Genomic DNA, 15172 nt, shown 5'->3' with positions numbered 1-15172 from the left:
CCTGTGAGGGTCATGGAAGTGCTGCAGCTCGAGTGCTGGGATATGATCGTCTGTCTGTCAGCCTGCGTGGCACTGACTGGTACTGAGGCATTACTCAGCCTGTCTGCCTGCAGGCTGACGTCACACACACACACACACACACACACACACACACACACACACACACACACACACACACACACACACACACACACACACACACAAATATAAAAAAGGTGGTATTCATCTGTGTTTACTTAACTTCAGAACACTTCAACTATATTCACTGATGAGGTGAAAAGTTGTCTCTTCAGAAAATCCCTCCCCTGCTATTCATCCTGCTTTGCTCGATAAATTCCCTGCATGTAACAAGTTATTTATTTATTCATTTCAGTAGCGTGATAAAACAAACAGTGGATTGAATGGATTTGCCTTGTAAAATGTCAAGTATTGTCTGGTTCCAGTGTCTCAAATGTGCCGATTTGCTGCTTATTTCTGTTTTTACATCATTTTTAATTGAAAATCTTCAGGTTATGGACTAAAAGTTCTGACAGAATGTCACATTTAAAGACCTCACCTTGGGCTGACGAGCATTTTCAGACATTTTCTAAGCAAAATGATTATTCGGTTAATTTATGAAAGCAGTCAATGGAGTAATGAGGAGGGAAAATAATCACTTTTTGCAGCTTGTATTTATCTGTTTATGTATCTGGGACAGCTCACATTAACATTATGATGTAACTGAGGCAACAAAAAGAAAAGTGGTATCATAATATACAGCATATAGCAGGTTTCATTTCAGTGCTTTCAGTGCCAAGGCAAACAAATCACAAACACTGATTCATGATTAATAATAAAAAAAAAATATCAGCAAACCATAAATCAGAGATGTGTTGACGATCTCTTTTCTAACTTACAAAGTAACGACACGGACACAGTGAAGGGGTTTAAATTTCAGCTGCACTCTGATCAGCTGTGACGCTCGAGCTCAGACAGACTGCAGACACTTTAACTGGCGTCAATTTACCATAGTAATTTGACAAATTCAGACGGAACCAAAGTAGGAATCTAATTTAATGGAAATCATCTCGTTATAACTGATAAACAGCAGACATTTGTAATGAATAAGTCGCTTAATGAAAAGGGGAAATGGCTAACAAACAGGAAATTCATTACAGTTGCATATGCATGTGTGTATGACTGTTTGTGTGCGTGTGTGTGTGTGATATGTAATATTGCAGTTTTCCATCTCTCAGTCTGAGAGCTTAGAGCTGCATAAGAGGCTTAGAGTGCTGAAATCAGTAATGTTGATAAAGGCTGGGGGCAGTGTGTGTGAGTGTGGGTGTGTGTGTGTGTACTGGTAAGGTGTGTGTTAGTATGTAAGTTCATGTGGCCTTTTGGGACAGATGAGTGCTGGTGCTGTGTGTGTGTGTGTGTTTGTGTGTGTGTGTGTGTTTGTGTGTGTGTGTGTGTGTGTGTTTGTGTGTGTGTTTGTGTGTGTGTGTGTGTGTGTGTGTTGTGTGTGTGTGTGTGTGTTGTGTGTGTGTGTGTGTGCAGACGGGATATTAAATACTGAAAACCGCAATCATGGCATGGGATTAAAGACAAAGCTCTAAAATGGTGGCACGCTGTGACAGAGGACAGACAGAGGAGACAGAGAGAGAGAGAGAGAGAGAGAGAGAGAGAGAAAGAGTGAGAGAGAGAGAGAGAGAGAGAGACGAAGAAAATGGTTGGATGGAGAAAGAGTGATCGAGGTTGAGTTTGAGACAATCATTTGTTGTTTTTGTTTTTTCATACAGTACATGGCCTTAAGTATGTGGTGGAGCATCTTGTAGAAGTCATAATTTAGCATCCACATACTTTTGGCCGCTGCACCATGTGACTGACTAATAATCGAGTGAGTATCGAGTTCTATTCTTATCACATGTGACTGAGTGGAGCTGCAGCCTTTTCCCAGCTACTAATGAGAAACTAATCTGCTCCGTCCTCTCTCTGTGTGAACGTGAGTCAAACCAGAACATGTGGTCCTCGTCCTCCAGGGCGTCTCATTAACAATCAGATTCAGTTTAGATTGGGCTCATTGGAGTGGGTTATATGTGGTGGTGAAGTCACCTCTGCAGGAATGCGTCCCGCTCTGGGAGGGGTGCAAGGGCACAAATAGATACTGATATTATTGTCCACACGCACACACACGTACACATTAACACACAGAGAGAGAGAGAAAAGGATACATTCCTCTGAAGTGTTTAGACTTTACTTATGATGACGTCATGTCTCAGATCAGAGTGGAAAAGTTTTCTTTTTTGTTCATGTTGCAGGCAAAGAAGTGAAGTTTGTGATGGTTTGGTGACTTGTCATCACATGAGCTCTGAGATTTTGGCAGCAAAGTCATGAAACATATTCAGCTCTAGTTCATTTTAGCTCAGCAAGAAATTGAAATGAAACGTTGCCACCTGAGGTTTCACCCACACAAACAAACTAAACTGAAGGATGGAGCAGTTCAGAAGTTTAGACAAATGGCTCCGCATATGGCAGCGGTATTGAGAAATCTTTATAAAATGTATCATACTGAACATTATTGCAATGACAACTCCCAGTTCCACTATAAAAACAATGCAGGATGTGACTCCATCTCTGCTCTCCAGCATCACTAACAGTTCAACACTCTCAGTGTTTCTTCAGTCTCAGTGAGATGCTCAGCCTTGAGGCTCTGAATCTCAGTTGCAGCCATAAAACGGCAACAGGACAGAAGGAGGAAACTTTGACAGCATCAATACTAATTCATTTCCAGCTTTTAGTTTGTCTTCATGGCTTTGCCTCTGTGTCCGACCCGGAGGTCAATATCTCAGCGGAGAGGAGAAGAAGAGGAGGGAAGTGGGTCGATTCTAATTATAAAACAGGTGTTGTGAATGAATATTTTATGTGGAGTGGCAGCGGCCGTATTTGTTCTCTGCACAAACTGATGAACCAATAGTTGTAGCCGTTGCACAGGTGTCATCTCCACTGGCTGCTTGCTGAATGAGTGCTCTGCAAATCTAAACTAATTTATTTTGGAAACAGAAGTAGCAGCAAAAGTTTAAAGGTCCCATATTTTACACTTTTCCAATATTGTATTTGAAGTGTTGATCCATAAGAATATATATTTGTGGTTTCAAGAACCAAGCATCATCTCAATGTAGTTTTACACCTCCTCTGTCAGGCTTCTCTCTGGAGCTCTAGTAACAACAGGTCGGTGAGCCAATCAGAAGAGAGGAGGCTCTGAGTCTCTCTTCTGATTGGCTGACTGGTTTTAGAGTGATCTAATAATACAGCAGATTTCAGGTAAACACTCAGAGAAACCAAATCCTGGTTGGATGGTGGGTCCAGGTGGGCGGGGCTTGGGACAGGGCTGAGAGCAGTGACTGCTTGTTGTGACATCACAAAGTTCCAGAAGTCCTGACGGCTGGTTTTAAGGCTCAGTCTCTGAATACAGACTGTGTGCTTTTCCCTGTGGACCGAGGCTTTGATACCTTCACAGTATTAATATAAAAACTAGACCTGCTTTATAATCAAACACATGGAAATGTACATTACTACAATATGGGACCATTGTACATGTTCGAGCCTCACAAAGTAGAGGCTCACACTGTAACACTGCATCCCTGAAACGAACATAACCACAGATTTAGTGTGTATTTTGTTGTGTATTTATTGCTGTTAAAGTTAATTAGCTGATGATTCAGTGTCATCTGAGCTACTGGAACCTGTTAAAGGAACAGTTCAGCATTTCTATAATTAACACACCAATATAAGACTGTCAGATATCCACCTTCTGGTCTCACCCTCACAAAGAAGAAAATGTTGATTAACTCATTTGTCTTTAGAAATGAGAAAATGCAGTTTTTCTTTTGTCTGTGCTGGCTAACATGGCTTTGTGTTGTGTTATTCTTTGTCACACAAACACACATTTTCATTTTCTGTCCTTTTACCTAAATGGAAAGGATTTTTTTTTTCTTTTGTTGTCGCTTCCTGATTGAAGCTCTGCAGATGCAGCGTTGTCATAAAATACTGGTGTGCCCTTTTCTACCCAGTTAGCCCGGAGAGAGCGTGCAAGAGAGCAAGACAGAGAGAGAGAGAGAAACAAATAGAAAGAGAGAGCGAGACAGAGAGCAGCTATATTTGGAGGCGGCACTGCCTTGTACTGTATGAGTATGTAATAAATCTGTTGTGCCATAATAGTGAATGGTGGGTTGCATAGTACTGTCTGTGTGTGTGTGTATGTGTGTCTGTGTGTATGTGTATGTGTGTGTGTGTGTGTGTGTGTGCGCGCGCGCGTGCACGTGTGTGTGCTCGTGTGTGTGTGTGTGTGTGTGTGTGTGTGTGTGTGTGTGTGTGAGGATGAATAGTGGCCTGTCTCGGCCCCCAGTACTGCTGCTCCTTGCTAATTGGTCGTCGGCTTAAGTGCTGCTGCTGCACTATTCTCCAGATAGATGGGATGGAACGAGAGACAGAGGAAAGGAGGGGGGAGAGGAAGGTGGGAGAGGAAGCAAAGGGGGGGGGGGGTGAAGGAATATTCCAAGTGAGACAAGGAGGGAGAAGTGACTGATGGGTGAGATGGAGCGGGATCGAAGGATGCATGAATAAACAGGGATGAGAGGGTGAGAGGGAGATGGAGGAAAAAGAGGGATGGAGGGAGAACAGTGTGATAGATGAGTGGAGGAATGTAGGCTGAGGAAAGGAGAACTGGGTAAGACAAGGTCATGAGCATCAGGACTCTAGTCCGCAGCATCTGTCCAGTGTGTCCATACTGTGTGAACTCGCTGTGCCTGTGTGGAGACGCTGGTTTTAACCTCACAGCTGTTTACATCCTGTTATGTAGCTTTTTATTGTCTCCGCTGCTCATTGAATTTTTCCGTTTTCAGCCTCATGTTGGGTTTTCTGCGTTTCTCCCCTCGCGTTCACTTTGCTGTTGGAACAGCTAAATTTCCCCCAGGGGACAATTACAGAGTTAGTTTTGAAAATGTTGTTTTCAATATTTATTTATACATTTACTGTAAAAAATCCAATTTGAGGGATTTGGTTTTTATCTTAACTATATCTTTAATCTGCGGTAACCGGCTTGAGATTTCACCAGCTTTCTGTGCTTGAAACGCTGCCAAACACTGATAGAAATTTGTGATAAAGAATCTGTGTGGAAGAGCCAGAGGTGCTTTATTTTAGTTTAAAATGATCTCATTTTGGAAAGTAATTCACATTTTTTGAAATATTAGATTTTCTTGTTGCTGGATCACATCTTGTTTTGGCTCGATGCTGCTTTCACTCCGTGGGACTAATTATTTATTCTTTAAAAGTCTCCAGGCAATTATAGCTTACAACTGGACTGCATCAACCAAACCTATGAGCGACATTCATTTTGAAAAGAGGAAGTTAAACTGTTTAAATTTGGGCCAAACGAGGAAGTTTTTTTTTCTCTGCTCAGCTTTTTCTCTGGGTTTTTAACATTTCCCAGGACAATGAGATGAGATTCCCAAAACTTCAGTGACCTCTGCCAGGTTTTCCATGACAGCTGGGATGAGAGTGTGTGTGTGTGTGTGTGTGTGTTAGTGTGTGTGCATGTGGGGGAGGAGGGGGGTGGGGTGGGGGGAGGAGGAGGGCGACTGATGTCTTCCGAGGAGGGAGAGGAGAGGAATGAGACGCTTTGGCCAAGACACAGCAGTAACTCTCTCCTCTGTTCATTAGACTGGCCCTGTTATTCCCAACACACACACACATACACACACACACACACACACACACACATACACACACAGACTGGTCCTTGCAGCAGGTGGGCCTTTTGATTTGTCACCCAGGAAGAACCGTGTCTCATTTGCATACAGATGCCCCCTTCAGTGCAGAGGAAGGGTGCACACACTTACACACACATGCGCACACACACACACAGACACACACAGCTCCTTCAGCCCCCCCCCTTCAGACTGGGGCCCATACAACCCTCTCTTTCTTTCTTTTTTCTTTCTTTCACTTGTCTCCCTTCCTCGCCCCTTTTCTTCACCCCTTCTCGGCTTTGCAGCAATTTTGGCGAACAAACACCAGGAGACTGAAAACCGTGTGTGTGTGAGTGTGCGTGTGTGTGTGTGTGTGTGTGAATATTTTTGTGTATTTATATGCACTTCCTCTGTGCAAATGTAAAAACTGTTTTTGGATTTATGTGCTCATGTAAGATATTTCACTGTATATGTTTGTGTTTTTGTCAGTGCTCTTGTGCACAAGCGTGTGTGTGTGTGTGTGTGTGTGTGTGTGTGTGTGTGTGTGCATGTGTGCATCTTGGAGGCTTTTGCACCTTGCATCTGTTCTAGCTGGCAGAGATTTCAGGAGTCTTGTGTGCCGGTGTCAGACAACGGCGGCTTGTTTGCAGACCCCAACACTGAACTGATACACACATTCACACAATCTTAAACACACACACACACACACACACACACCAAGACAACAAGAATGAGAGCTGAATTTCAAACTAAATAAATACTTGGAGACCATGGTGATTTTAAAGCAGAGGAACAAAGCACGTAAATGCAGAACAGAGGACAGGATGAAGTGAACTGAAGCTTTACAGGATAATTATTCACAGTCTTGGCGACTGTTATTTCCAAAATGCATCATGCTGAAATCCATGATTCAGTCAGCCAAAATCTTAGTATGCTTCATTTAATTCACAGTAAAAGCAACACATCAGAAGTAAATCTTTGCTTGAATTTTCTTCCTTTTGTTGTTAAAGAAGAAAAAAAAAACAAGCGTTGCACCAAAAACGTCATTGTTCAGTTGAAAAACAGTAAAGTTTGGGATTGATTTGCTATTTTGTTCAATTATTTTAATTTTCTACATCTTTATCTGAGCTCAAATGTCTGAGAGAGTCCAGGCCGAGACTGCAGGCCGACACTGATTTGTGCTTTTGAGCCTCAACATGGAGAAGTGTGGATTCTCATCATCAGTGACTTGAGTGTGAAAACATTTTCTCTGTCTTCTTCCTCATTAAAAATGTGAATCTGTGCAGCAGCAGCAGCAGCAGCAGCAGCAGCAGCAGCAGCAGCCCTGTGTGTCCCTTTACAGTCACGAACCAACTGTAATTCCATCATAAATTCTGGGCTGAAGCTCTGAAACATATTTAAGAGCGGCACACTGTGTGTCCGACGCGTCTCTAGCAGAGCTGGAGAAACTTCACGCTGTGATTGGCTCGGGGCAGCGATTACATCAGAGACTCGGCAGGTGCTAGAACAACACTGAGAAGTCGCTGGGAGTTTAACTGGAGGTGGGATTGTTGAGTACAACTGTTGATGCTTTGTTATATGACTGTAATTTTACCTCCAGGGGTTATTTTACTTCTTGCGGGAAACCCTGGAGGTTGTGAGTATTATTTCACAGAGAAACGTATGTATTATGGTAAGAGATTTGGGTCATATAAATATGTTTCGCCACCAGCCAGCCAGCCACTGAGCGCACACAGCCGAACTGGATGCATATGAAGACACTTAAATCTTGACACAACATCGTTTTTCCACGTGGTTTGAGGTTGTACAAAGTGGAGGCAGAGTGGGACTCAAACCACAGAGAGACATATGCATGGTGTAAGGCAAATGATAATCTCCTCATCTCTGGAAAAGTAGTTTGTCTTTACAAACAGGTTAATGTCTGGTGAAAACTCGCAAACATGCAACATGCAACCTGCAACAAAGCTTTAACTGAACTCCTGGCACCTGACGCATGAATAATGATCTTATGGTTGTGTTTCGGTAACTCTAAGCACTTGGCTGAGGTTAGAGAAAGATTGTGGTCTTGGTTAAGTGTAGGATTAAGCATAAGTCTTTTTCAGTGTTTACCCAAACCACCATCTTTCTCTAACCCTATCAGGAGGTTAAGAGCCTAAACCCAACAAGATGTGGAGCACAGGATGCTGACCCCAGTCTGCGGTGTCAGAGTGCTTCCTCCATAATACGTCACTTTACAGAGATTTCACTAGGAGGCAAATTGCAAAAAGATGGGCAGTGAGACTAAATGGTGTTTTCTTTAAAGGTCCCATATAGTATAAAGGTAGATGTCCATGTGTTGTTTGGTTATAAAGCAGGTCTAGCTTCTATATTAATACTGTGAAAGTATCAAAGTGCTCAGTCCACAGAGAAATGTACACCTGTATTCAGAAACTGAGCCTTAAAACCAAGCATCAGGACTTCTGTAACTTTGTGATGTCACAACAAAGCATCCACCGCCTTCAGCCATAGATCAAGCCAAGCCCACATGGACTGGCTCAGAGCGTCCTCTCTTCTGATTGGCTGACTGACCTGTTGTAACTAGAGCTCCAGAGAGAAGCCTGAGAGAGGAGATGTGAAACTACACTGAGATGGTTTTTGGTTCTTAAAACCACAAATATTTCTTCTTATGGATCAACACTGTAAAATGTAAAATATGGGACCTTTAAAGATATTTAAAGTATTTACATGTATTTAACAACATACAGGGTTGCAACTGCATCACTCTCACAGGTGTCTTTGGAAACAAAATGCATGCTGCAAACAGTTTCATCTCCCCTACAGCTCACTTACATCAGGACAGTATGAGCAGGCTGACACACACACACACACACACACACACACACACACACACAGTAACACACAGACATGCACACACACAGAGCATTGCCTCCCCTTTCACTGGTCCAGTCACATGTCATGTCAGGGCAGAATTAAGAGTTTACACAAATACACCTCTGATCCTGAAATCCTGATCTCTAGTGGACAGTGAGTTTGTGTGCGTGTGTGTGTTTGTGTGTGTGTTTGGTGCAACGTGAACCCAGTCACTCACACACACACACACACACACACACACAAACAGCATGGCCTCTATAAATCCATAAATCTATTCCACAGCTTTGAAACAGGCTCTAATTGTCAATGTCCATCACAACAAGCAGCAGGTCAGCTGTTTATGAGCTCAGACAACGGTTCACTGTGTGTACGTGTATAATGTGTGTCTCTGTGTGTGAGTGTGTGTATAAACTGTTTGTGGGTGTATGTTTTAACATTATGAAAAATTGATGGAAGAAGACCGGGATAATGAAATGCTTCCTTAATGGGTCAAAACACTTTGCACTGATCCATCTGTTCATCCTGACACACTCGCTCCATTCTTCATTTCCTTTAAGAGGACGGATGGATAAATGGACAGGCAGCTGTTCTACAGAGCGTACCTCTCCATCCATCCATTTTAATCTTTACTGCATGGCTGATGGAGCAAAACTTCACCTTATTTTATAAACACTGTTTAAACAAGTGTTGTTGTGTTTGACATTTAATAGAACATTTTGTTATTTCTATGCATAAATGTTCAAATACAGTATACAATATGTGTTGAAGATTAGCCACAAAAAATATTTTTTACATTATATACATTGTATAATGTAAAAATAATAATTTGTAATGATTTTAAATTTCTTTTCTTTGTTTCCTTTTTTGTATTGAGTCATATTTTGTGCTTGTGTTTGGATTGAATCTTGTAAATGAGGTTATATGTAACAGATATGTCATTGTTTTACCTAAATAAAAAGAAAACAGTAAATTGACAGTGTAGAAGAACCTAAGGATGAAGTTTTCCTTTACTTTCCCAACCCCATCATCCATCCATCCATCCATCCATCCATCCATCCATCAGCAGCAGCAGCAGCAGCAGCAGCAGCAGTGGTGCTGGAGTCTTACCGGGGTAGAAGTCTTTGGATTTGGACAGTTTGATGGTGGCTCCAGTCTCTTTTTGCAGCTGGACGATGGTCTGGCCTCCCTTCCCGATGATCGACCCCGCCGCATAGCTGGGAATCAAAACCTTCAGGAAGTACTCGCCTTCCTCTGCAGCAGGAAACAGGAAACAGGAAGTCAGAGAGAGGAAGAGCTACTGCAGCTTGATGTTGTTGTAACATCAAATGAAGCTGAAAGAGAGAAATGTTATAGAAAGCTGTGCATTGATAATCCTTTGCCCTCATGCCTGCCTTTTGTTTGAAGGTTTTTTTTTTAATTGAATTTATGACAATTTGCAGAAATTAAAAAAATATTTTTGCAAAATGAAGAAAAAAAAATGTGTCATCCAAAAGAGGGATCATCTGGTTTGAACGAGTGTAAACTGTGAAGTGGAAGCAAAGTGTTTGTCACAGTCTGACAGAACAGATGCGAGCGGGTGCCGCATCACTACGCCAAAGCCGAATAATTTGTCTCTCCATCCGCCCCCACCCACCACACGCCCCCCACTGTTTCCTCTCAACCGACCATCCGAGGCTTCCCGAAGCTGCATAAATCCACCCAATCACATCAAATAGTGACTGATATCCATGACAACTAATTATTTCCATAATCTGATGATTTCCGTTATCTCTCCCCTTTCTCTGCACGTCCATTTACGCGAGCCTCTAAACACTCTCTCCAGATTGGTCTGATCTAATTTCGGCGTCCGGCCCGAGGAATCTGGTCCTCGTCATCGCCTGAGCACGAGGGGAGGGAGCTGAGGAATATGCCGCTCTTTGGTTTTTTGGTCATTGAAGCCAATCAGATTCAATCGCCCCTTGTGGAAGCGAATGCATTACACCGCATGCCCGCCATTACACACACACACACACACACACACACACACACACACACACACACACACGAGCACTCATTAACATGTGCAGATAAGCTCATGTAAACAAACACAAAGCAGACAAGCAAGAGATTCAGATATTATTCATCCTGCTGACGCGGAGCTACACCTGCACCGAGGAGGACGGATATGAAAGGGGGACGTCGTCTGTTTCATGTGTGGGTTAGGGTGTGTTGACGGTTGTCAGCAGCACTGAGCGCAGCTGATTGGCCTGATGGGATAAAGATGTGTTTGAATAACTTCACAAGCTGAAGCGGAGGTCTGCCGGAGGGAGGAGATGGAGGAGAAGATCCACAATTCTTCTTTTAGAAAAAAGTGCAAAGATTTCGCCCCCCTTCGGCCAAATCTGATTTTTAGAGTCAGAAATGTTCACTTTTCTCTCGTCTGTGTCGGTTTCGCCTCCTTCACAAGGATATAACACCTCTCATGCTTTGGTTTCCTCTTGTCTTGACTCTTTAAACCGGACAACCAAAGAAATCGGTGATCAGCTTCTACAAAATGCAGCTGCCCCAGTAAAAAAGGAATCTCCTACTTTATCGTCTTTGTATCGGCCTCTTGCCTCTTCTAGAATTTATTTTTAAAATGTTTATGAGCTTGTGTCTTTATCTCCTTTTCTATTCCCCCCACTGCTGCATTAAATGAGCTGAGGATGAAGATGAACGGGGGGAGGCAGTGTTTCGGTTTAATGGGTCTATGGAAATATCCGACATGGCAACTTTCACACCTGTTCAGACACAAATCTATCAGCTGTACCTTATGATTTTATTGGTCTTTTTTGTTGGTCTGTGCTACAGAGCGTCACAATCCATCCAGGTTATTAAACAGACTCTTGGCAGCTAAAACAGATGAATCCCGACGTCACCAACAAACCCTCCACTGTTGTCAGAGAAAATGTTGTATTTGCATTTGAATTGAAGACAGCCTGAGCTACAGGTGTGTCGGCGGACTTAATGAGGTTTAACATTTTCAAGTTAATGTCATTTTGTTGTAATTTGCCAGACGCTCCAAAGTGCGGGGAGAAAAAACAGCTTCAACATTTCTGCTTCAGTTTTTGTGGAGAAAAAAAAAAAGAAGCCAAAAGGGAATAATCCGAAAGGTCAAAGCACATTTTCATCATTTTGTTGGGAGCGGGGAAAGATTCAGCGACGCTGAGCGAAGCTTCAGTCGACCTGAAGCGACGACGGGACTGAACCCGTGACCTTTAGCTTGTAGCGTGCTGCTCCTCTGACAGTGAAGCATTTGTTTCATTGTTTTTTTTCCCCTATGAAGCTATTTTAGGACAAATACCACCTTAACTTCCACCTTTACATCAGTTAGTTTATCTGATTAGGACTCATAACTCCAAAAAACCCTAAAATCTCTTCAGTCTTCATGTCATCAAATGACATTTAAAAAAGAAGATTAAGATTTCATTCTTTCAAAATCTTCTTTCTGAGGTTGTGAAATAACAAAAGCTTGATACGTGTTGTGTCTCTTTAAGCTGTCACTGATTCGTCTCAGCTTCCCTCCCTTGCAGCATTCTTCATATTTGATAATCCAGGACATGTAACCTCAGGGGGCAGATTAAAATAGGATTATTATTACAGGGGCACACTTTCTTAGCAAGGCGAGGCACCTTGTAACACCAGTGTTCTCTGTCTGCTACCCAGGCGAACAACTGGAGATGCTCAAATGTAGAAATGCACATGCATACAAAAATCTTAAATCAGGTACAACCAGGTCCCATAGAGTTTAACTGAGTTTTATTAAAAGCCTTTTAATAGCTTTAACTCCCCTTAAATCCCATTAACACTTGCGTTGCAGCAAAACAACAGTGGAAAGGAGGTGTTTGTGACACCTCACTATAAATAAATTTAATTAGTGAACGGCCCTGCACACCCACACAGTCGTTTTCTGCTCAGATTGTACAGTTGTTTGGCAGAGATAGGTGGGAGCTTGCTTAGGTCCCAGAAGTCCATGAATCATAAAGAGAGAGGGAGATGGAGCGTGTGGCAGGTGTCTGTACACACACCTACACAGTCCTGAGAAGACGTCTGACAGGTGAAAACACCTGAATGGGTTGAACATGGCCGTGAACACATGGTAGACTGATAAAACTTTCCTGGTTTTGTCCATCAAATCGTGCCTCAAAATCCCCACATTTTCTTCAGATTCACTAGGGATGTCAAATTTCCATAAAAATAATGATCTTAAAGCCCGGAGACTCCCGTGTTGCACTCACATTTTTCAAACTTATTTTTGATGATTAGAGCGTGTGGGTGAGACTGCACTCCACTGGGCTAATTCCACACTCATGGCATATGGCATGGATGGTAGAGGTGGAGAGTATTCCCAGGTGTATGACGTGAATCACCATGAGACAGGTGTTAGCAGAGCTGGCGGTGTGTGGTTTAAAAACACTGAACTGACAATATAGCACTACTGCCTTGACAAAGGCTTGTGATTTACTACTATACAAATAAAGATGGACTTGGCTGTATGTTCATTAGACTTGTCTTTGACTGCATTGAACAACAGACTTTGGTTGGTGTGATGTGTTCATGAGCAGTCAGAAATATGAGAGCTTTCAGAGACCTCCACTTATAATTGGGATTTAAATGTGGAACAAGTCAGAAATTTCATTAACTGAATGTTGCATAAGTAGAAATGCCTATAGCCCAGAGTACAGTGTAATTCTGAGCAGGTCTGGAGCATTTCAAAGATCTTTGAAGAACAAGTTCATAAAGATTATTCAAAATGAAGACATACTGCAAACTGAAAATGTAAATCTGAACAAAATCTTATATGAGAGGAAACTTCTTTTCTCTCATTTCATTTCTACCAAACTTTAGTCCTGTGCTCTGGGCTGTCTCAGTTTGTAAAGGGCGGTGTGGAGTGTTCACTTGTACATACTGGGTGGGCTCTGTTCTCATCTCTGAGTGTTCGGCCAAGCCAAAGCATGAGCACACAGACAGGAAACCTGACACTCCCCTGCCCTTCCTCAGCTCTGCTAGTGATGAAATACAAACTGCAGGGAGCTCCAACATGGATGTGGAGGAGAGAAAAACCAAACCTGACCTCGGTTTACACACTTTTTTCATTCGTCCGAGAAGATTTAGCCTCCTTTGTTAAAAGCTTGCGTTAATCTGAATTCCCTGACGTGCATTAGCAGGCGAAGTGTTTTCAGTGAGTTTAATTTGTGATTTGTGTTAAGTTAAAGGTGGTTTCCCCTCGGACAACCGCAGCTCCAAATTTATTTTTACAAAACGAAAAACACCTCCATGATGATGATTTTCTCCTAAGCCGTCACTCCTCTTTAGGTCCTGCCATCCTTCTATCATCTACCTGCTTGATCCTTCTCTCCTTCTTGTCCTGGTCTCTTCTCCGCTCCGACTGAAGGTTTTGTTCTAGAAACATCAGATGCTGCTGAAAAATACCAAAACCTGGCAGACAAACTTGATGTATTCGTGACCGCTGATGCTGGAGGGTCAGCAGACTGGCACACTAGCTACGATAGCTGTAGGCTAATACTGTTTGGTAAGGAGACTTCATACTGTTAGTTTCCTCCACCCTCTTGGTTTCGACACTGAATTTCAGGTGAACTTTAGCTGGGGAAATTTTTATTTTGGTTGTTGTATTGGGTTTGTGTTTGCTGAATGTGCTGCATCTCTCTTTTGAGTTATTTTCAGCGGTTTGTTTGGATGCTTCTCCTGTAAACCTTGTGTTTTGAATGTGGCGTATTCTGGGGCACAGCCCTGGGCGCTTTGAGTCAAACTTCAGCTGCACTGCGGCACGTCACCAACCTCTCTCACAGCTTCCTTGTGACAAACTTTATTCTGTAAAGTTTTCCGGTCCGTCTTTCTGTGTTTTCGTTTCAGTAACACCAGCCTTATCTTGGGAACCTCAGGCACGCCGGCTATTGCTAATTCCTCGCAAATAGTAACAATGATGTAACATTTATCGTGCAGATTGAGTTCTGGCTCGCTCTGATATTTACAAAGATCACAGCAGCACCTTGTTTTTGAGCTCAAAAAAAGATTTCTCATGGTCGTGGCCTGAAACTGTCGCCTGTCCCCTCCTCGTTACCTTCCTCGTCTCCTCCTCTTTTCTTTCCTCTTTCCTCGTTTCCTTTCCTTTCTAATCCTAGTCACCTCCCATTTTCTCCTCCTCTCCTCTCCTCTCCTCTCTGTGCTGCAGTGACCCACTTTAAGTACGAAGCCGTGGACTGACCTGCTTTAGATAGAGGCTAATTATAACCAGCCCGTATTAATAAGGCAGGGGAATTGGTAAATACGAACCACACACACACACACACACACACACACACACACCCATGCATTCACACACAAACACAAAAGCGTGTCTGCAGCACAAAACAGATACAAACACACACACACTCAGTCACAAACACCTCCTCCACAAACAGACCGTTTCCGACGTCTCATAAACAAGCCTACACACCTTGGCAACATGACTCATGTATATAAGAGGATGTAATGAGTGACTCATGTTCATCACTTGCATCTGTTGCACGGTAACACTTGTACAGGTTACCATGGTA

At 42.7% G+C, this 15172-nt stretch overlaps 1 protein-coding gene across 2 annotated transcripts in view; it reads right to left on the bottom strand.

Moving 5' to 3' along the window:
* The window catches only part of nova2 (NOVA alternative splicing regulator 2), an 89129-nt gene that overhangs the window by 60035 nt on the left and 13922 nt on the right, over positions 1-15172 (bottom strand). For both annotated transcript variants that reach the window (XM_056374001.1, XM_056374002.1), the window contains one exon: positions 9705-9848. In XM_056374001.1, the coding sequence (XP_056229976.1) occupies positions 9705-9848 (144 nt within the window). The remainder of the gene's footprint in view (positions 1-9704; positions 9849-15172) is intronic.

The sequence above is a fragment of the Seriola aureovittata genome, chromosome 4, assembly GCF_021018895.1.
Source record: "Seriola aureovittata isolate HTS-2021-v1 ecotype China chromosome 4, ASM2101889v1, whole genome shotgun sequence".
NCBI lineage: Eukaryota > Metazoa > Chordata > Actinopteri > Carangiformes > Carangidae > Seriola > Seriola aureovittata.
Note: the sequence above shows the minus strand (reverse complement) of the source record. Positions and strands in the feature narration are given on the sequence as shown.